Raw genomic sequence first — 21,662 nt, 5'->3', positions numbered from 1 at the left:
CATATGATTAGGCGTTTATAATTTTTTGGAGACAGGGGTGTCAGATTACCACTTTCCATTTGCATTTGTTTATCTTCTTTTAAAACCCAAAAAAAGAAAAGAAAAACATAAAATTATTATACAATAATAAATTCTGGCAATATATTAAATATGCCCTAATGTTCTGTAAACAGCACCACATTCAAAGCATCTTTCCAATAATAATTAAATCACAATAACCTGCAAACCAATTATAGACCCAACAATATTAAAATGATAAGACCAGTACCCATAAATCTTTTGTTAAACTTTATAAACTGGATTTTTGCTAACAACCTCTAAGAGAAAAGATTAGTCTAATATCTCAAGAGTATCTTTTCCAAACCTGAACTCCACTACAAACCCCTTTTCATATTCACAAAATTAATTATAAAAGTTGTGAAATTATAAAGCTCAATTATTCATTGGGCCTAGTCAGAATTTCAACACTGTGCCAACCTGGGATTCCTTTAATATTTATTAAAAAATTGTGTTATCATATTTATTTTTAAAAAAGGGGTGGTTATAACTTCTAATCTCTAATCCTTTAATCCTTTTGGATTTTTATTTTATTTCATATAGTAAAAAAAAAAGGATACAGAAGCTTCTTCTGTTGGTGAACCTAAAAAAGTTAAATGTAAAAAACACAAAGAAAATGCCACAAATTATGGTTGACCCCAGCTCAAGTTAACTAAATGTCATGATCATTCAAATTAAAAAAAAAAAAATGTAGATTAAAAAAGACCCCACTATATATTACAGCTGGTTACCAAACACAAGTGAGAATCACATCAAATAGATTGTGCAATTTAGCATAGGGTTAATTGACATGATTTTTATTGAAATTAATTAATGAAGGCCAACGAAAATTCTTTTATGAATTGATGTGATGTATGAATTATACACAAAACATACAATAATAGACAAAGTGAAAAGGGATAATGATAGATAGTACAAAAACTTCTTTAATTAATTAGCACTATATCTCACAATTGGTGCCATAATAATAAGAATTTGCACCAAGAGAATACAGAATCAATCCTAAAGATTTTACAGTGAATACTTTAAAAAAAAAAAAAAAGTAACCCCATGATTAAAAATTAAAATCATGGAAAGTGAAAGGGTAAAATAAAAAAGAAAATAAAGGGCTAATATGAAGACAAAAGAGGCTTCTATTAGACCTAATAATAATAATTATAATAATAATGGCTTAATAATTCATGGGGTTGTTCCAATTAAATTTCTTGTTGGTGTGTACAACAGCAATCTTCCTATTCCTCTTTAGCTTCAATTCAGGCGTAATGAATGGTGAATAAAGCTTAACTTTCATAGGGGTAGTTGATTTGAGCCTGCATTTGGACAAAAATTTGATGTCAACATAAACATTTTTATTAGGCCTAATGAAAATGATATTTTCATTAAAATATATTTTTTCTCTTTGCTTTATTACCGTTCAAATTCTGAAATTGTATTGGTGTTTTATTGTTGTCAGTTTGTCCAAATCCCATTTGAACAATTGTGTGGAGGTCATCCTCAGAGAATGTTATTGGATACTGAAAATTCAAAATCATTGGATAAGAAAACTATAGGAAAAAAAGTTGTTTATAATTCAATTTGAGCTGTCGAATTTGAATGTGTATCGTCGATTTTGATCTGACGGTTCAAATTAACAATTGCGTGAATATAAAAAATACAATTACAATTAATATTTTTATATATTTAATTTTGTATGTTGTTTTATTGATTGACATGACACTATTCAATATTTTTATAAGTGTTTTTGACGATATTTTTGAATTATATCTGTTGAAGTAATATTTTTAAATTCTTACTAATGAATTGACATATTTTATAGATACTGACATAGATAATACAATTCAATTATTTATTTGAAAATAAAAGAAGAAAAAAATACCTGAGAGCCAGGTTCATGAAACCCATTTAGTGAAGCTAAATGCATACTAAGGTTTTGGCATAAACCATTATCTAATGGGTCCACTGAGTTGTGGGTCACAGTTCCATTAGAAATGTTATTGTGAATTGCTGGGTTTTGTTGATGTTGTTGCCCATAAAAAGATGGTGCTGAGGAATCTAATGGGAATATTGGGTGTGCCAAAGAATTATTTGATTGAAAAATCTGAAATTATAAACAAAACAAAAAAAGTCAACAAATTTGAGTTAAGGAAAAAAGCAATACTTTTTATTTATTTATTTAAAAAGTAAATCCATTGTCTAGAGCCCTTAAACTTACATCTTTTGAGATTAGACTTTCAATACTAAAATCCACCCTGGTGTTAACAGAAGCCAATTTCATAGATAGGAACTGCAAAAACATAATTCACAAAAATTAAAATAAAAAACTTAATGAGCAAGAAATCTTAATATTATGACCATATATTACAATATGCTTATTAACTAAGGAGTTTTAAATGCTATTCCTAAAATTAAGAGTATTGAAACTTATATCTTAATATTAAAGAGTTTTATATTGTGATAAAATGCGTCTGTGACCACAAGCCCACAATTATATTTACAATGTGGAGTCAAAAATCTCATAAACCGATATATTGGGTCGAAATTGTCATTGCAGACCGCAATTTTTTATTTTTTTTTACAGTTAATTTTTAATTTGAAAGATGATTATCTCACCTCAACTTGACGCTGCAATGATTGGACATAGTTTATAATTTCATCAAGCATGAGTGCTTTTCCAGTGACCTACAAGAAATAATAATTCACAACCAAAAATTAGTAAAAACAAACCAATCAAATTTCTCTGAATTCTCAACTCTGCATTTATCTTATTATTACCATACCTTATTGCAACCAGGGACAAGATCTTGAAGAAGCTTCATCCTTTCACTGATTTTTTCCCTCCTAACCTATTACAAAAATTTAGTTTTGAAAATGTCAAAACTAAAAGACATGTACTCCCTCTAAAATTAAGTATATAAAAAAAAAAAAATACAGTTGACTAAATAAATGTACTATTAGATCAAATAAATAAATGTACTTTTTTGTTTATATTTAATTTCAGATGAAATATATTCTCATTGTCATTTTTAGAATGAAAAATTGACATTGATAGTAATTCTTACTCTTTCTGCAAGACTATGGCTATCAGTAGCTTGACCTCTTCTTGCTCTGACATGAATGTAATCCTTTGGAGCTTCAGGAGGTTTTGTGTTACTCTTATTCTGTTTGTCATCACCTCCATTATTACTATTTGTACCCCCTTTTGACTCTTCCTCTGCCTTTACTTGACCATTTTCATTATTTTCACCTTCATTTTGTTTTATGCGCTTTGCATTTAAATCTTCAACAGCTTCACAAGCCTTAAGTGAAAAAAACAAGAAATACCCTTTTGGATTTAGCAAATGACCCTTTGAATTAAAAGGGTAAAATAATTTTAAAAAAAATGGAATTTTTCAAAAATAATTTTGAACTACTGCAAATGATTATTGGTGAGATATGAATATAGTTGAGATGCTAATTTTTAACTTTTTATTGTGATGCATTTGCAATACAATTTTGCTTATAAAGGGTAAAATAAAAAATAAAAAATAAACAATTTTGACTTACAATTGAAGGGTTAATAGAGGTTGAAGTTTCTTTGGCTTTTCCTTTGGAAGAAACTTTTCTTTTCCTTGAATTAACATTAGGGACATGTTGAGAAATTGTTGATTCCTCTTGAGAATTATTAAGTTCCATTTGATCATTCAATTGAGGAGAATTATTATTCATATTCTCTTGTATACCAATTTGAGATCCAAGTGCTTTCAATGATGGACTACTTGAAACTCTAGAAAGTTTTCCATTTTCTATCAATGGTGTAGTAGATCTTTGACTTTGACTCAATTCACCATTTTTCCTTCCATTAAAACTCCTACTACCAAAACAAGAAAACTTTGCAGCCCTTTCTGCAAAACCAGGATCAGCTGAGAATTCAGCTACAGTTGAATTCATGGCCATTGATTTTCCTAAACTATGGTTCAATTTTGGAGGAGAGTTCAAAGGGGTGTTGTAACATGAAGTATTGTTGCTATTGATGTAAGAAGATGAAGCAATTAAAGTTTTTGAATGAGGTGAAATTGAGATCTCATTATCAGAATTACAATTACCACCAATGTTTCCTAATTTTCCAATTAATTCTCTGATGGCAAAATTGTCATTTGACATGTTGGAATTTGAAGCTGCAGGGGAAGATACCATTGAACTAAGTGCTGAATCAAATTGATGAACAGCATGATGATCTGTTGTTGAATTTTCCCATGTTGGTGTTTGTGTGTAAAAGCAATCTTGGTTGTGTTGTTGTGATGAAACACAATTCAAAATTGAAACTTGAACATCCATGGAAGATGTTGGGGAGATTGATTGCCAATTAGGAGGGATTGATGGGGGGTTAAAATGGAGTTGTGGGGGTACATTAGCATTATTAGAAAAGAATTGGTTTTCCATGAAGGATAAAGGTGAAGCAAATCAACCACACAAAAATAAGTTGAAGGATGAAATTGTTATGAATATGAATATGAATATGAATATGAATATGAATTATGAATTATGAATTATGAATGAATTACATTTGAAGAAAAAGGGTGAGTTGGGTTGAAGTGATGAATGAAAGGAGTGAATTTGGTGGGATATGAGTGGAAAGAAGAGAGTTGGGTGGGGTGTGAAAAGGAAGATATGTATAATAAGTTGGTAAATGAAAAGCTAAGAAAAAGTGAAGAGAGAGAGAGAGAGAGAGCAGAGAAGGGGATTGATGTGGTTGTAATGGGGGGGCTATATAGAGAGAAAGATCCAGCAAGAACAAGGTTGAGTCCAAGTTTTTTATGTTTGACCTTTTGTTTTTTTTCGTGTTGTTTATATATACTATAATTACTATTGTTTCTTCTGTTGGATTTCTTCTCCCTATGTCTAAAGATCTACGGAACAAGGTAAAACTACTCAAAGTAATTACTTTAAACCTTCAAAACAAAATTTAACTTTTATTTAATAACATAGTAAAAAAATCTCTATATTTTAATATTTAAATTAATATTAATAAAATATTATTTATAATTAATAATTTTAAATAAATATTAAATTAATTGATTAAAAATATTATATAAAATTGATCATATTAATTTAATAAAAAATTATTCTAAAATATCTAAAAAGTAATTTTCAATAAAAAACATTAATTATTTTATTAAAATATTATTATAGAGTTTAAATTGTTTTATAATAAGATTTATTTTAAATCTCGTTATATATTTGGTCATCTTAACTTCTTAATTGTAAGAAATAAAAACAGATTTATATTTAAAAAATTTTGAATAGAAATTTACAACTATTATATAATTATATTTATCATCTTTTTTTTTAAACAAAATATATAAAAAAATATTTAAATTTTTTTTATAATAAAAGAGTAATATAACTAAATTTTAATTACACAATTATATATATAATTAATATTAAAAGAGTAAATCATCTATTTTTTTAAATAATTATATGTCAGTTAACTAATTTTTAGTCATAATCATCCACATATATTACTTCTCCTTACAAAGCGGTGGTCTTGAACGTCACACATCAAAATGTCTCTTCTTTTTTAACCTTTAATTTTCTTGGAATAAACACTAGGAATGAAATGCAAGACTCTAAGCTGTTTTAGAAAAACACACAATTTATTTATTAAAATAACAAAGAAAAAACGCATACAGAAGTATCTAAAATTTCTATATAATTTAACTTTAAATAGTCATATATGTAGGAATCTAAAAATATAATTTGGATTAAACCAGGCTACAAAACTAATCTGGAAGTTTAGAAAAGTCATTTAATTAGTGATATAATGGAGCACTAAAATTATATTTTTATGTTGAGAAATATAGAAGAGTGTAATAAAAAAAAAGAAATAATTGAGAGAAAGATTAAATTATATTTGAAATTGATTCAACGAGAAAAAAATAATTATATAAATAAATGATACATTTTATATAGTGATCATAATCAAACTAATAAATTTTAACTATTTGAGGAATACTAAACGACCACTATCGACAAAGTTCTAAAGTTTCAACCAGTCAACTTATTTTGGATCTTCTCAATAACAAGTTTCTAAAGCAGTTTATGTCGAAGATTATCACCAATAGGCAACCCCAAATATTGGGACACATCTTATCTTACAATTAAAAATCTATGTCGTAGTTTGAAGTCATGAACTGTTAACATTAACACTTGTCAACATACTTTTATGAAAATTAACATTTACGCCAGATTGAAGCTCAAACCACAACAAATTAACCTTAATTGCTCTAATATTATCCCAACACTCATCTCCCATTATCAGCGTATCATCTACAAATTGTAAAAGAGAGACACGAAACTCATTTGAGCCCACCTTAAAACCTTTAAATTGATTGGCTTCCAGAGAAGCACTAAAAAGAGCATTCATGTCTTCAACAACTATTAGAAATAAGAACGGAGATAAGGGGTCGCATTGTCTCAATCTCCTCTACATAAGAAACTCTTCTGTAGGACTCCTATTCACTAGCACATAAACTGACGCTGAACCAATCTTTGCAATCACAAGCTCTAAGTAATCCCACTCAGTTGAGTCATATGCCTTCTTGAAGTCCACTTTGAACAAAATTAACTTTTTTTCCTTCTTCTTTGCCTCATCGACCACTTCATTTGCAATTAAGATATCGCCCAAAATTTGTATGCCTTTAACAAACGCTGATTGAAACTCAGCTATTACAGAACCAATCACCTGACTCAATCTATTCGCCAACACTTTTGACAAAACTTTATACATACACCCCACTAATTAAATGAGTCTAAAATAAGATAAGACTTGCGAATTGTCTTTTTTGGGAATTAAAACTATAAATGAGCAATTTGATCCTTTTACTAACCTCCCATTCGCATGAAAATCACCTAGAAATCTCATAAAGTCACCTTTTATGTTCTCCCAAAACTCTTTAACAAACCCAAAATGTACCACATCCAAACCTGAACTTTTGTAGTTGTGACAATCCCACACCACATGTTTGACTTCCTCTTCGTTAAATCCAACTAATAGTGTTTCAGCTTGCATTAGCGAGAGAGAATGGAACTGCAAGTTATCCAAACCCATGTGGATGAATCTGGTGGACCTTCAAAATGATTAAACATTGTACTTCTCCCTGGCTCCACCCCTTCAACACACGCACACCCAACCTCAATACTGAGAATTGAATTATGACGTCTCCTATTGGATACCATACCATGAAAAAGCTTTGTGTTTGCATCTCCTTCTTTCAACCATTGCACTCGGGATCGTTGCCACTGAATATTATAATTCAACCGATACCAAGAACAAATATTAGCTGACAATTGTCTACGCTCTTCAATATCCACGTCTGATAGAACACGTGATTCTGCTTTAATATCTAACTTATTTAACTCCTCTTTTGCCACCTTTATCTTGTCAAATAGGTTGTTGCAATGTTCCTTATGTCAACTCCTCAAGCGATTTTTGATATTTTTCAACTTCTGCTTTAGTACAAACCCCCCAATCCAACACCGTATAATCATCTCATACCTCCTTAACAAAATCCTTATAACCATCAAATTCCTCTCAACACTTCAACATACAAAAAGGTCTTGGTCCCCAATTATCCAAATCATCACACTAGAATAATAGACAATGATCTGATATGCCTATATCCAACGCTCATTGCAAACAATTGGGCTATTGATGACCCACCTATTTGATAAAAGAAATCGGTCTAATCTGCTCATGACTGATCCATCCAAACGACACCAAGTAAAAGCTCTACCATTTAAAGGCAAATCAATAAATTCCGATTCCTCAGTATAAAAGACATATATAGTATTTAACTAATATATATAATTGTTATTCCTTAATTTAAATATATACTATTATGTAGGTTTAAATTTTTCCCCCGTGTAATACAATTTTAGGTTCATCCTTGCTACCCATTTCACATACCTATTATTAATGAGTGAGTAATTATCTACGCTTTTCGACTCTGACTTTGTATCAATTACTAGCCCTATTTCTAGAAAATGGTTATATGACCTTTTGACATTGTCATTTCTTTGTTTGAGCTCATATTCAACATCACTACGAACCTAATTAGACCAAATATTGGCCTCCAAGGCCATTAAGACTTGGTAGCCATGTCCAGTTGTTACCCAACAACCAATTTGACTGCAAGTCGATTATGCATCAGTTGTCAACCAATTTTTGCATTATCTGATAAGAAGATACTAATAATAGCCTCCAAGCATATTTAGACTTGATTTTCACGTTCATATTTGATCCCTTTCGATTATTTTAGAGATCATTTTGGTTATCTGCTTTTTAAAATTTTAAAGTTGGTCACTTATGTTAGTATAACATTATTGAAAAAGTTGGTTCCTTTGATTTTAATTTTTTTTGTTTTGGTTAAAACACGTGTGTTGCTTATAATCATACTAATATTAAAGACACATGTATATATATGGGGGCTATATCTAACAAGAAGGAATTTTTATGTGATAATAAAAAGAATTAATATGAGTTGTGATAACGCATTTTTCGTAATACTGAAACATCTGACTCTTCTACTCCATCCTATTAGATTTACAGTTATGTGAAATTATTTATTTGCATACTCTCCCCTGCCCTTCTCGTTTGATCCCCTTTCTGCTTGCCATGAAAACCCACAGTCTTGAATCTGTGTTTCAGTAGCACCGATTATGGAAACTCCCTTTTTTCCTCCCCATATTTTTTGGGTATAATTCCTCCACATAGAAAGATACAAATGATTAATTTTGAGGTGTTGTGAGAATGACATTGTATTTAATTTACAAAAATAATTTCTCCAAAGGCCAATGCTATAAATTTCTATTGGGACATTAGGGGAGCAACCGTGACAAACTCTATTATGTGTCAATAGAAGACCTAACTACATCTTATATGGATATTGACCTATTTACACTCTCCCAACAAAAAAAAGTCCAACAACTAGGAAAACAAAAGGAAAAAAAAAACAAATTAATTGGTTTTCTTTTCGATTGACCAGATGCAAAAAACAATATAAAAAGAGGTAGTTTGATTGAAAAATACAAGGCTATTGTTCTTTTTCTTCTTAAGAGGTAGTGACGAGGACATAGAAAACATAACCAAGGAAGGAAGCATAGAGGATATTCAATTTCTTGGAACTCTAATGATAAGAGCAAGATCATAGAAGGAAAATGATGCTCTAAATAATTGATATCCCCTTTATTTAAAGCAAATCCAACTCATGAATAATTGAAGTCCAATATAGTAAATTGCTTAATCCAAATTGAGGAAGTTATGGAATGAGGGTTGCATCTATGTGTTTACAAATTTTAATATTAGTTTTAATTAAAATAGTATGGTGAATTAGTAAGAACATTTAGGTCTAATTATAAAAACCTGAGTTGGACCACATTTAGAGAACTTGTAAGGTGATGACACTATAAAAGGAAAACCCCTAGCTTATGCAAAACAAATTTTTGGAACATATTGTTATTTTGTGAGGCTTTGCTCTCTTGAGTTCTTGAAAGAATTCAATTTGAATTTATAAAGGGTATTAATCCTTGTGGCATCATTCTGTTTTTCGTTCATCTTCTGAATTATAGTCCCCAATTTCCTTTACATCAAACTCTATTAAACAAATTTTACCAATTTTTGTGTTCGGTAACTTGCACTTATATCTCGCATATTACATAGTCTTTTTCGGTGATTCAACAGCCTAAGTTGGGCTTTAAAACATCTTATTTCACCTCATTTTGGAGTCGTCCAATTGTAAGTTTCGTAACTTTGGTTACTGCGTTCTCTAGCAAAATGTAATTTTGGCTCCAATCTATAAGTTTCTAACCTAAAACAATACTTAAAGTGATTCATGACAAAGAGGATCATATGAAGTAGTTTGATTGAAAAATATATTTTCATGCTTATGATGTCACACACATTTTGTTGGAATTCAAGAGTGAATGGTTAGTCTCATATCGATTAGGAATAGAGGAAATGTTGGATATATAAGAGAGGTGACCCCTATACTCATTGCCCTAAGGTTTAGGTGTAGATGTGGTTTGAAGGTAACTTAGGAATCATGTACATTTAACTCATTGATGTTCTAGGGCTCCTAGAACCCCCTAACAATTGGTATCAGAGCACAAGTAACTCTAGTGTGAAATTTGAAGTGACAAGCTTCAATGGAATCAAAAAGTTCCCAAAGGATAAAAAATATAGAGGAATGATCTTAAGGAGGAGGATTGTATGTAAAGGAATTCCAAGACCATGAGAGGAACAAAGGTAAAGAAGATTCAGGGAAGAAGATGTCTAAATAAAAAATAGTAGAGTGCTTCAGTTGCAAATAGATAAGAAGTTGGAGAAGAGATTGTCTAAACAAACAGTAGGGTTCATCTAGTTCTATGAACATGTGTCAAACAGGCAATTGTGGTAGTGAATGAGATATTCTTTGTGTTTTATCTAGCAAGTGCACAAAACCATGGATTCTTGACTCTAATTGTTCTTACCACATGATGCCGCACAAATAATTGTTTATCACATTCAGGTTAGACAATTTCGGTTTTGTTATTTGAGTCATGATAAAGCATGTGCTATCACTAGAATAAGACAAGTTAAATTGCTATGGACGATGTTGGCATGCGGATGAAGAATGACGTTAGATGATAACTCTTCATCATATGCATATTATTTTTTTTTATTGTTTTTAGTCTTATTTATCTTTTATTCATTAGTTAATTTAAGGAGTTATTTGATATATTTTGTTGATTTTAGTTCTTTTACTTAATAAAATGTTTATGTTCTTATTTCCTTAATTAAGTAGATAATTTTTGTAGTTTTGCATTGTTACTTTGTTTTAATGAAGTGCTGAATTTTGGTGAGAAACCAACATGACCTATGTGGAGTATTTTCGCCATATCTCGATTTTTTATATGTCCAATTGGAGTCAAATCAAGTGTAAATGAAGACTAAGATTCATAGCTACAACTTTCATGAAGACACCGAAACCCAATTCAGACTCAAAATAGGAGAAACGTGTAGAAAACATCAAACATAAGAAGTTGTGCATCTGAAGCGCATTTCCACCCTTTTGAATCTACAGAGTCGCGCTTGAAGCCCAAAAGCTGCGACTGGGGCGCATGACACATGACACCATTCATTAAAATGCATTTTTTTTTTCTTCACTTTTTAGGTATCTTTTTTACTATTGGGAAGTTTGGAGACTTGTGCCCTAGCATAGAAACTCAAATACGAACGTTTCTAACACCGTTGAAGTAGTTTTATCAAGAATCATTCATAAACCTTTCTTGTAATTCTTCTCTAATCTCTATCTTTTCTATCTCTGTCATTAGTAACTCAACCCTATTTGTTAGGGATGAGTGTAACAAGATGAAACCCTTATTTTTATGGTTTGATTTCTAGTTATATGAATGGGTTTATTGAATTATTTTTCTCATCTATGTGTTTAATGCTTTTTATTGCTTGATCAACATTAAAATGTTCTATGATTCATATTTTGAAACGGAAGTGGTCTTTACGAATGCTTGAGATGAAAAATTCATGAATTTATATTCTAGGGATATATACAGGTCATGAAACCAATGAAATTAGTTGTGAAGGCAATAGTTTAACAAGAGAATTCTTGTACGATAATGCTTAATTCTATCTACTAAGGAATTATGGGTTATTTTGGAATTAAAGATTATGTCACTAAAACATTAGGGCAAGAATAATAAATATAATTCAGTAATAATTCAAAAAAAGAATTCAGTAACTAGGATCAAATTAGACACCAAGGTTGGATTCGAAGTAAAACTCGTCGCTGATATTTTTCTTATTATAAAGGATCAATTTTGTTACTGTTGTTAATTTTAAATATTCTTTCAATCAATTTGGTAACTTTTTATTCAATTTTAGTAATTAAATATAATTCAATAGTAAAACGCAATCCTTGAGTTCAACACTCGGTACTACCGTTTTATTATTACTTGCAACGATTTAGTACACTTGCTGAAACGCTATAAAGTTTTTGGCGCTGTTGCCAGGGAATTGCCATATCACTATTTAATTTAATTTATTTACTTAATTGAAAGTTTTTGCTCTGCAAAAAAATTTTTGCTTTTATTTTATGTTTAATTATGAAAAATAATTTGCTTTTATTTTATCTTTCGTTATTTTAAAATTGTTCATTACTCACAATTTATCGAACCTTGTATGCAAGGTCAGTCACCAGCTGAACTTTTCTTTGATCCAGAAATCAAAAAAACTGCGAAAGCAAATTGATAAGAGGTTCGAGAAAGGAGACAAAGGGAAAGACAATTAGTAGTGGAAGAAGAGGATTTGGAGGATTTCTTCATATTTGTGGAAATGGATGATCCACCACCACCTGAACGTCCCCTCGGTGAGTATGAGAATAGAAATAGAAATCGTGCCCGATTGGCTATCCATAACACACCAATTACAGTTAACAAGTTTGAACTGAACCCCGCTATATTCCAAGAGTTAAAGGAGATTCATTTTTCCAGTAAACATAACAAAGACGCCAATAGATAGCTCACAAACTTCTTTGAATTATGTGAAAAAGTGAAAGTGGATGGTTGTTCTGAAGAAGGCAAGAGATTGAGATTCTTTCCATTGTCATTGAAAGATGATGCTAAGGAGTGGCTTAACTCCTTTCTTGCTACTAACATCACCACGTGGGATGAACATGAAGATAAGTTCTTGGAACAATACTTTCCCCCAGTTGTTTCCTTAGAAAGAGGAAAGAGATTTCCAATTACAAATAGAAAGAAGGAGAATCTCTTTGTGACACTTACAGGACGCTCAAGAGTTTACTAGCAAGATGCCCCAATCATGCTTATGACGACACTGTTCATGTGCAAATATTCTGTAATGGTTTGAGGTCTAGCACTAGAATTATGTTGGATGCTACAACATGTGGTTCTTTGAATTACAAAATTGCATCAGAAGCACGAAATTATTAAGATCATGGAATCAAATGAATAAATTATGTTGTATGATAGAGGTGGTGGGTCAAAAAGTGGTATGTTGGATTTAAATGTTCTGGATGTTGGGTTGGCTCAAGGGAAGTTGCTCACAAAATAGATAGAAGATGTTATCGCCGTTGAGATAAAGAAGGGGATGACATCTCTAAATATATAACCCCAAGAGGCCCTTGTCAAATTATTGAAACATACTGGTTGTGACTTTTGTGGGGGAGCACATAAAAATGGAGCTTGTGAAGTATCAGATGATGATGATACAAAAGAACTAAAAGAGGTGAATTTTATGGGTAACAATGGAAAGCAAAGTAATCCCTACTCTAGTACGTACAATTGGGTTGGAGAAATTATCAAAAAAATTCACGGAAATATCAATAAAAGTGGATCTCAAGGTCAACAAGGAGCTCAAGAAAATCAAGCTCCACCTCAAAAAGCTGCTTGTGAGAGTGCTATTGAGAAGTTAGTAACAAGCACAAGTTATTTCATTGAAGAGTCAAGAGCCATCCAGAAAAATCACTCGACCTCAATAAAGAATCTGGAGACACAACTGGGTCAACTTGCTCAACAAATGGCACAAAGAGTGCTTGGAAATTTTCCTAGTGACACAATTCTGAATCCACGAAATAATGTCAATGTAGTGACAACAAGGAGTGGCAAGGTAAGTGAACAAGTACCACCTAAAGCCAAATAGAGTGGAAGTACTCAACTTCAACCCACCCAGAGGAAATGGTCACCCCGACATCAATTGAGGAGCACATCGCTCTTGAAAAGGAGGAAGAACCCATGGTACAGAAAAGGAGACACTGCCAAAACAAGAAATTCGACTTCCGTTTCTTCAAAGATTAAAAAAGGAAGAAACTGAAACACAATTCGGTAAATTTCTTGATGTTTTTAAAAATTGCAAATTAACATTCCTTTTGCATAAGCACTAGAGCATACGCTAACATACGCCAAGTTCATGAAGGAGGTTCTGTTAAAGAAAAGAAAAATTGGTAGTGAAACAGTGATGCTTATCGAAGAGTGCAATGCTATTCTATAGAGGAAGTTGCCACCTAAGCTCAAGGATCTTGTAAGCTTCTCTATTTCTTGCGCTATTGGGGATAGAACTTTTGGGAAAGCCCTGTGTGATCTTGAGGCTAGTTGAGTCTTATGCCCCTTTCCATATACAAAAGGTTAGGCATTAGAAGAGCCAAAGACACACAACTGATGTTACAGATTACGGATCGTTCAATGAAACATCCATATGGGGTGGTGGAAGATGTGTTGGTCAAAGTAGATAAGTTCAATTTTCTAGTGGATTTTGTGGTATTAGACATGGAGGAAGACAATGATATCCCCTTGATCTTGGGGAGTCCATTCTTAGCAACAGGGAGAGCTATGATTGATGTGGCAGATGACACCTTAATCTTTAAGGTAAATGAGGAAGCAGTTATATTCAATATTCTAAAAGCCATAGGGCATTCAAACGGAAGAGAATGAATCGAGATCTTAGATGAGATAGTCAACGAAGAAATGGAGCATCAAACACCCAGTTTGCCATTAGAAAGAGTGTTATGCCTATCCCAAGATGTTGTTAAAGATAATGAAGATCCAAGAGTAAAAGATGTTTTATTCATGTTGGAAGCATCACCATCCCACTCCCCCCCACTTCCATACTACATGGGAGGGGTTGAAAGGGAATGAAGACGAATATGTAGAGAAAAAGAAAGAGACGCCACTGGTTGAACTCAAACAATTGTCACCTCACTTGAAATATATACCCCTTGGTGAGAAAGGTGATGTGTTCTTTGTGTCATATAATACACCTTGATAATGGTTGAGGTGTCAATCTAATGATTTTCAAGAAGCGCTTCGTAGGAGGCAACTCATAGGTAGATGTAAACTTTTATTTTTGTAATCTTTTTTTTTTTTTTTTGAATTTGTTTCTTTTTAATTATGTGTAAATGTGCACTATGATTAAAATTTTTTAACAACTTGAAGCTAGTCTTAAACTATTTATTTCAGATTTTGAAATTTAAACTCTATTTATTTGCTCATATCATTGCTCAATTCGATAAGTTTCACTAATGCATGCATTGTTGATTACCCATTGGTTGTCGAAGTCTCACTTGCCATTTAAAAAAAAAAACTAAATAGATTTTGTAGTGGCATGTTTGACATCATTTAGATAGTTTATACTCTTTCTTATTATCCTAGCTGTGAGCTTTTGAGCCTAAACACTTTAATTCTTTGTTGTGTGATTATCCAGACATGTGTTATCCCTTCAGAAGTTGTACTAATTCTGACTTGCATCACTTGTAATTTATGCATACACTAAGGCAATTTTGTTTGGTCGTTTTAGCCTTTCTAACTATCTTATGCAAATTTTATCATTTGCTAGCCCTTTGAACCTTGCCCTTTTATTTCGGTTACTAGCCACATTACAAGTCAAAAACCTGACTTTAATTAAATCACCTTACTTGGAGTTAGGCAGAAAAAAAAAAAGTGTCTTGGTAAAGTTCTAAGTTTGGGGTTGCTCATGGGATAGCAACCTTTTAAGTTTGAACAGGTGATTCTCACAAAAAAAAAATATTCAAAACAAAAAAAAAAGAAAAAAATATATAGTTTTAGTACATTGATAAATAACATTTTCATAGTTCTTTTGTCAATGGTTGAGAATGTCCACCATAAAACATGGAGAAAAAAAAAAAGAATAAAAGGGGGAGAATAATTTGAAAATGTATGTCTAACTCCAAGTAGTAAAATCTATTATCCCAAAATGTCCTACCTTTACCTAAGCCACATCACAACCTGAAAGTCTTTTCAAAAGTGTATGTGTTTGTTGCATTATGATTTCTAAGTATAACTTTTTCAAGCATATGGCCGTGTGATGCATGTTCTAGGATTTGAGGGATAAATTCATAACCCTTGCTAAACACTTGAGAGAAATTTTGGTGAGATTGTGTGAAGAGAGAGTTGAACTTGATTAATGAATGCTAAAGTGTACCTCTAGTTGTCAGGATGTGAGTGTCATGCAGTAAATCTTCATAGGGGTTTGATATTCGTCAAGGTGGAGATGCTTGAGTATGGCTCATAGGTAGTATCAAGTGCGCGATTTGACTCAACTGTTTGTTGTGGAGAGCAATTGGGGCGATAGCTCCCTGTGATACGGTTTAGGGATATTGTTGTAAGATGAACCTTATTATTACTATTTAAGCACAACTTGTACTCTATAAACTCTAATTCATTCATCTAATAAAAAAGGGACTACAATTGTTTTGTAGTTAGAGACGTAGACATTATTGCCCGAATTTTATTATCAAACGTCTTGCGTTCTTATTTATGATTTCTCCCTTTATTCTTTGGAGATTGTGTTCTTGTTCGAACAATTGGTATCAGAGCTATGATTCAGGTTTGTGGAGGAGCGGGAATGGGAGATCCTATTGTGGATCAAGTCTAGTGTTGCGAGTGGCTCACACTTGAGGGAGGATTCTTGAAATTCAAGTGTAAGTGATTAGTCTCATATCGACTAGAAATAGAGAAAATATTAGATATATAAGAGAGAGAGAGAGAGAGAGAGAGAGAGAGAGAGAGAGAGAGAGAGAGAGAGAGAGAGAGATGACAATATACTCATTGCCTTAAGTTTTGAGTAGAGATGTGATGTCAAAGTGTCTTAAAGATCTTAAACGTTTAGCTCCTCGAACTCCCCAACACATTTTGTTCTATTTACTTAATACTTAAATATAATTTAAGAATACATATATCTCTAATAAATAAATATAACATTGTCTATTATTATTATTATTGTCGGAACTTGAAACTTTACAACTCTAATAGAAGAGAACAACAAATGCTAATATTATACTAATGTAAGAACCAACTTAAAATATTTAAAATATAGAGGACCACTGAAACCTAAAATAAACATAATTATTTTACGACATTAACTTTAAACTTAACAAAAGGAATCGACCAATTTAACTTAACCTTATTAACATAAAGAACCTATTTATCATAATTAAATCTAAAATAAACTAAGGGACAAATATGGAATTAATCCTTACAATAACTAACACCTCTTTATACTACTGCATATAATAAGGTTTTGACCTCGAATTGAGTGTAACTTATTTCTTATTTTTTATGGTTTCTAATTATATTTTTCAGAGACACAGGAAGAATACTTGTAATTTGTTTACTCCATAAACAACCAACACTAAAGTACAAGTTCATTTTATTATTATAAGTTTTAAAGTTATAATTTTTTTTAACTCAACTAATCAATAAAAGAAATAATCTAATCAACCAAGGGAATGACTAACAGGTAGATAGATATAAAGAGCCTAAAAGTCGCTGTAAAATCAACTTGGTCTAACAATTATGTTCGCTAATCATGATTGATCCTGATTCCTAATGTATGTTCCTTTTGTCTCTCTTATTACAAGTTGGATCTTTCCTAATTGCTGTTCCTTTTGTCCTTACAAGTTGGTTCAATCCACTATTCCACTGGGCATGGTATACCAACTACAAACAAACTTTTCTTTTAATAATGAGAAAAGGGGACATTCAATAAATTTAATTATATTCAAGTATTATGTCAAAAATCATCTAATGTTATTCTATTTAAACGATATGACATAGTAAAATAATCAATTTTTATCATATAAAATAATTTTACACCAACTCTTTTAGTCAAGTGAAAAATATAATAGGAACAGTAAAAACGGAAAAGTTTTAAAGCATTACCAAAGAAAAAACCAAGTGGTAAAAATTCATACTTAGTTGGTTGAACAGAAATTTTAATTTGTTACTTTTAAGTTTTTTGTTTAGATAAAATTGACAAGTGAAAGGAAAGATAATAGAAAAAAAGAATTTTTTTTTTATATTGATAATAAAACCATTGCATTCAAATACTAACAACGAGAACATTACTAACATATTAATCAAATTAACATTGAAAGGGTATTCCGCATCCAATTCAAAAGGTGAACTCTAAAGGTACCTTAGAGAGTGGAGTGGGATTTTTTTTATAAAAAAATTGAAGAAATTATAAAATATTTTTTTAAATAAATTAATTATTACAGAGATGTGATATGATCAAAACAAATTAAGTGTAATTAAGATATATAACAAAATACTGGAAAGCTGAAACCAACTAAAACTTAAACAAATAGAGTTAAATTTTACAGAACCTAAATGAGAATCAAGCCAACATCTATAGTCAAGTTTTCAATCTATCAATTTCTTTCTCCTACGGTCATTGACATAGAATAGATGAGATGCCACAATCTTAGTATCTATTCACTACTAGAAAGAAGAAGAAAAATCAACCAGGAAAATTTAGAGAGGAAAAATGTGAAATCCCTCTCAAAATCCATCACTAAATTTTTTGCCGGTGAAATTAGGGAGGGATTTTAGTTTTTCAATCACTAACTTTAGTCACTAGTTTAACTTTTTTTAGTAGTCAACGGATCATTTATTTGGCTTTTTCATGTATAGTTAGACTATATGTGGTCTCAACATTGTGTAATTTAGCCATTTCATCATAAGGCAATTGAAGATCGTATAAGATTATAATGAAATTGAAATCACCAACACAAAGGTCTACATGCCTGCTCTACGATTTTCAAACGAAAAAAGGGCACATTTGGTTGCCTCAAAAACTAGGAACAACTTGCACAAAAGGAGCCAGTAGTAACTGTGGGAACCAAGTTAGTTTTCCTCTTGTGATTTTGATTTTAACAAAGATATTTTATGAGAATAATTTGTTTGGATTAATGACTTCATTAAGTGTGCAACAAATAAAACAAGAAAATTAAAGGAATGTACCAGAGGAAGCGACTAGAGGAAGTGAACAACAGAAGTGACCAGAGGATGATATTAGAGGAAAACAAAAGCATATGTGTTTGTCTATGAACATATGCCTCTGAAAGCAACGTGCTTCTAAAGGTTACGAAGACTTCCACTGATGTTTGGCTCTAAAGTTTGACTCTAAAGACTACCTCTAATAATTAGGTCTGAAGATTGTTTCTGATACTATGTCTGAAGACTAAATTTAAAGCATCCCTCTGAAGTCCTTGTGTGCCTCAAATGTGCAAAAACTTAACATGCATCTGAAGAGTTTATATCAAACTATCATTAACTCTTAAGAGATTGTTCAAGCCATGCATTCAAAGCTCATATTCCGCCAATCAAAAGTTGCAACACACTCAAATGTTGCCTCTTATATACAACCTCTAATATTGCATTGACTTTGATGATTCAACGATGTGATTTGCCCAAAGCGACTCATTCTAAGTCAAGCAATTATGCCTCTAACTTTTATTATCCAAGAAACAGAGCATCTCACTCCTAAAAGAAAATCAATGGCTCTGATGGAAAATCAACGACTCTGATTAAAAGAACTCATTATGAATAAAAGACTTAGCCGAATCAGAATTTCTAAATATTCAAGAACAATCCTGAATTTTTTCCTGCTCCAATCAATCAAGATTATGAAGGAAGATTTGCGTGAATAAGTTTTTGAACAAAATCTTAAATTATATATGATTCATAATTATAATTGAAGGAAATTTTTGACCGAGGTGAAAAGAAGATATGGTCAAAATGTGATTCACAAGAAGATATGGTCAAAATATTGTTCAAAAGAAGATATGGTCAAAATATTGTTCACGAGAAGATATGATCAAAATATTGTTCACAAGAAGATATAGTCAAAATATTGTTCACAAGAAGATAGGGTCAAAATATTGTTCACAAAAAGATATCATCAAAATATTATTCACAAGAAGATACGTTCAGAATTATTCACAAGAAGATACACTCAGAATTATTCACAAGAACAAACACTCTTAATTTGTTCACAAAAAGATGCATTAGAATTTGCTCACAAGAAAGGTATGATCCATATTTTACAAGTCAAAAGTGAAACCCTAATTTATTCTATTAATAGATACTCAATGCTGAAGAAGAAAGCATGGACTCATAAACTCTAATTTTCATACAATTCAGAAAAACTTTTGAGAGTTCAAATTTCCTAAGTATTCAAAGTTCAAAGGTTAAAGTTCAAGAAAAACACTTGCTCAAAGAAATAGTTTCTTAGTTTTTTAGTGTGAAAAATCAATTGTAACAATTTGCTTAGTAGAAGCGAAACACAATTTGTTTCATTCTTGTGTAACCCAGCTTGATGGTGGCTTTTGTGAAGAAATTTGAGGAAAATAGAAATTAGGTTGGGTAAGAAGAAATTTGGGGAGAAATAAATTAGGGAAGAAGCAATTTGGGAAAGAATAAGATGTGGTTTCTAAATATACAAGTTTTTTATTTGAATTGAGAAAAAAATTTGACCTTATCGTCAATTTAGTCCCTTGCCACATTATTCATACAACATGACTTTAAGTTTGCGACACATCATTGTTCATGTTAGCAATATCAATGTTCTTATTAATGTCTGAGATTTAAATATATGACTGACATTTTGAAGTATGGATGATATAATTAAATTTTTGTTTGAGTCGGGAACTAATATGACAATGTTATTTGTTTTAAGTGATCAAAATGGTAGTTTACCTTGAAGATAGAAATACGAGAATGCGAACACTAGGAATACCTAGAGGAACATGGTTATGAGTAGGAAAAACAATGTGTCATTAATCCAAAGTCGATCCAACAAGTTCTTAAACCTAAAACAACCTCTAAAAATAAGGTGTTTTAAACGAACCAGACTCTAGTTTCTAACATAATTAATAATATCATAAATTATTTAGTTTGTAGATTTTTTTTCTTTGTTAAATAAAGGTTTTTTTGAAACCTAACATCTTAGTTTTATTGGCTTGGCCTTGAGCCAGCCCTACATTAATCAAGCTACAATGTTTTACTATTAAAAATGAAATTAATATACAAATAATTCAATCAAGAGTTTGTGGTACAAATTTGATTATTAATAAATTTAATATTAAGTGATTATTGGTTAACAATATATACATTATTAACTAAATAGGTTTTAGTAATGGAGTAATAGAAGCCGTATATTGTACAAGTCTTCGCAATCAACTTTATTAGTAGTATCTACATTCTTTTTTAATTTTCGTTTTTAGGTAATTTATTCATATTAAGGAAATAAATAAAAGTTTTTTACTTTTCATAAAATTATTTATCTTTTATCAATAATATCCTTAATCAATTTTTATCTCATTTCACACTTTTCTTACTTTGCAATATAAATTGATTGAATAATTTTGAAAAATTAATAATTATTGTTATTTTAAATTTTGAAAATAACAAATTAACAAATAAAAAGAAACAAGATTTTCAAAAAACCGACGCTACACGAGGGACTCCTTGTTTGTAGAATTCTTCGGAATTAACATTTTTTATAATTTTTCAGAATCCCTCTTTTTCTTTTTTTAGATGATAAAGTAATGAAACTTGCATATAACCGTGAGATTTCAAATTTAAACTTAAAATTCAGTCTAACAATTTCAACAATTTACTCATTAAACTAGTCTATATGGATCTTGAAAATCATCTTTGCTAGTAGTATAATTAACTTAACTATATCCAATAAATAAATATTTGAAAAACAAGATTATACGTTTTTTTAAATTAATTATTATTTAAATATTACTATT

General features: G+C 30.9%; 1 protein-coding gene across 2 annotated transcripts; it reads right to left on the bottom strand.

Annotated features, from left to right (window-relative positions):
* Window positions 1-965: 965 nt before the first annotated feature.
* Window positions 966-4,792, bottom strand: LOC101504023 (transcription factor bHLH62). 2 transcript variants are annotated; one of them, XM_004492208.4, is made up of 8 exons: window positions 3,601-4,790; window positions 3,117-3,353; window positions 2,835-2,900; window positions 2,668-2,736; window positions 2,270-2,341; window positions 1,934-2,155; window positions 1,469-1,571; window positions 966-1,367 (listed from the first exon to the last, which is right to left on the bottom strand). In XM_004492208.4, exons 1-8 carry the CDS (start codon window positions 4,474-4,476, stop codon window positions 1,345-1,347), a joined length of 1,668 nt encoding a protein of 555 aa, XP_004492265.1. In that variant the 5' UTR covers window positions 4,477-4,790; the 3' UTR covers window positions 966-1,344. The 2 variants fall into 2 exon arrangements, with proteins under 2 accessions (XP_004492265.1, XP_012568970.1); XM_012713516.3 differs by lacking the exon at window positions 1,469-1,571 and having other exon boundaries at window positions 3,601-4,792.
* Window positions 4,793-21,662: the final 16,870 nt, after the last annotated feature.

The sequence above is a fragment of the Cicer arietinum genome, chromosome 3, assembly GCF_000331145.2.
Source record: "Cicer arietinum cultivar CDC Frontier isolate Library 1 chromosome 3, Cicar.CDCFrontier_v2.0, whole genome shotgun sequence".
Classification (NCBI taxonomy): domain Eukaryota; kingdom Viridiplantae; phylum Streptophyta; class Magnoliopsida; order Fabales; family Fabaceae; genus Cicer; species Cicer arietinum.
The sequence above is the reverse complement of the archived record's forward strand: the minus strand, read 5'-3'. Positions and strand labels throughout refer to the sequence as shown.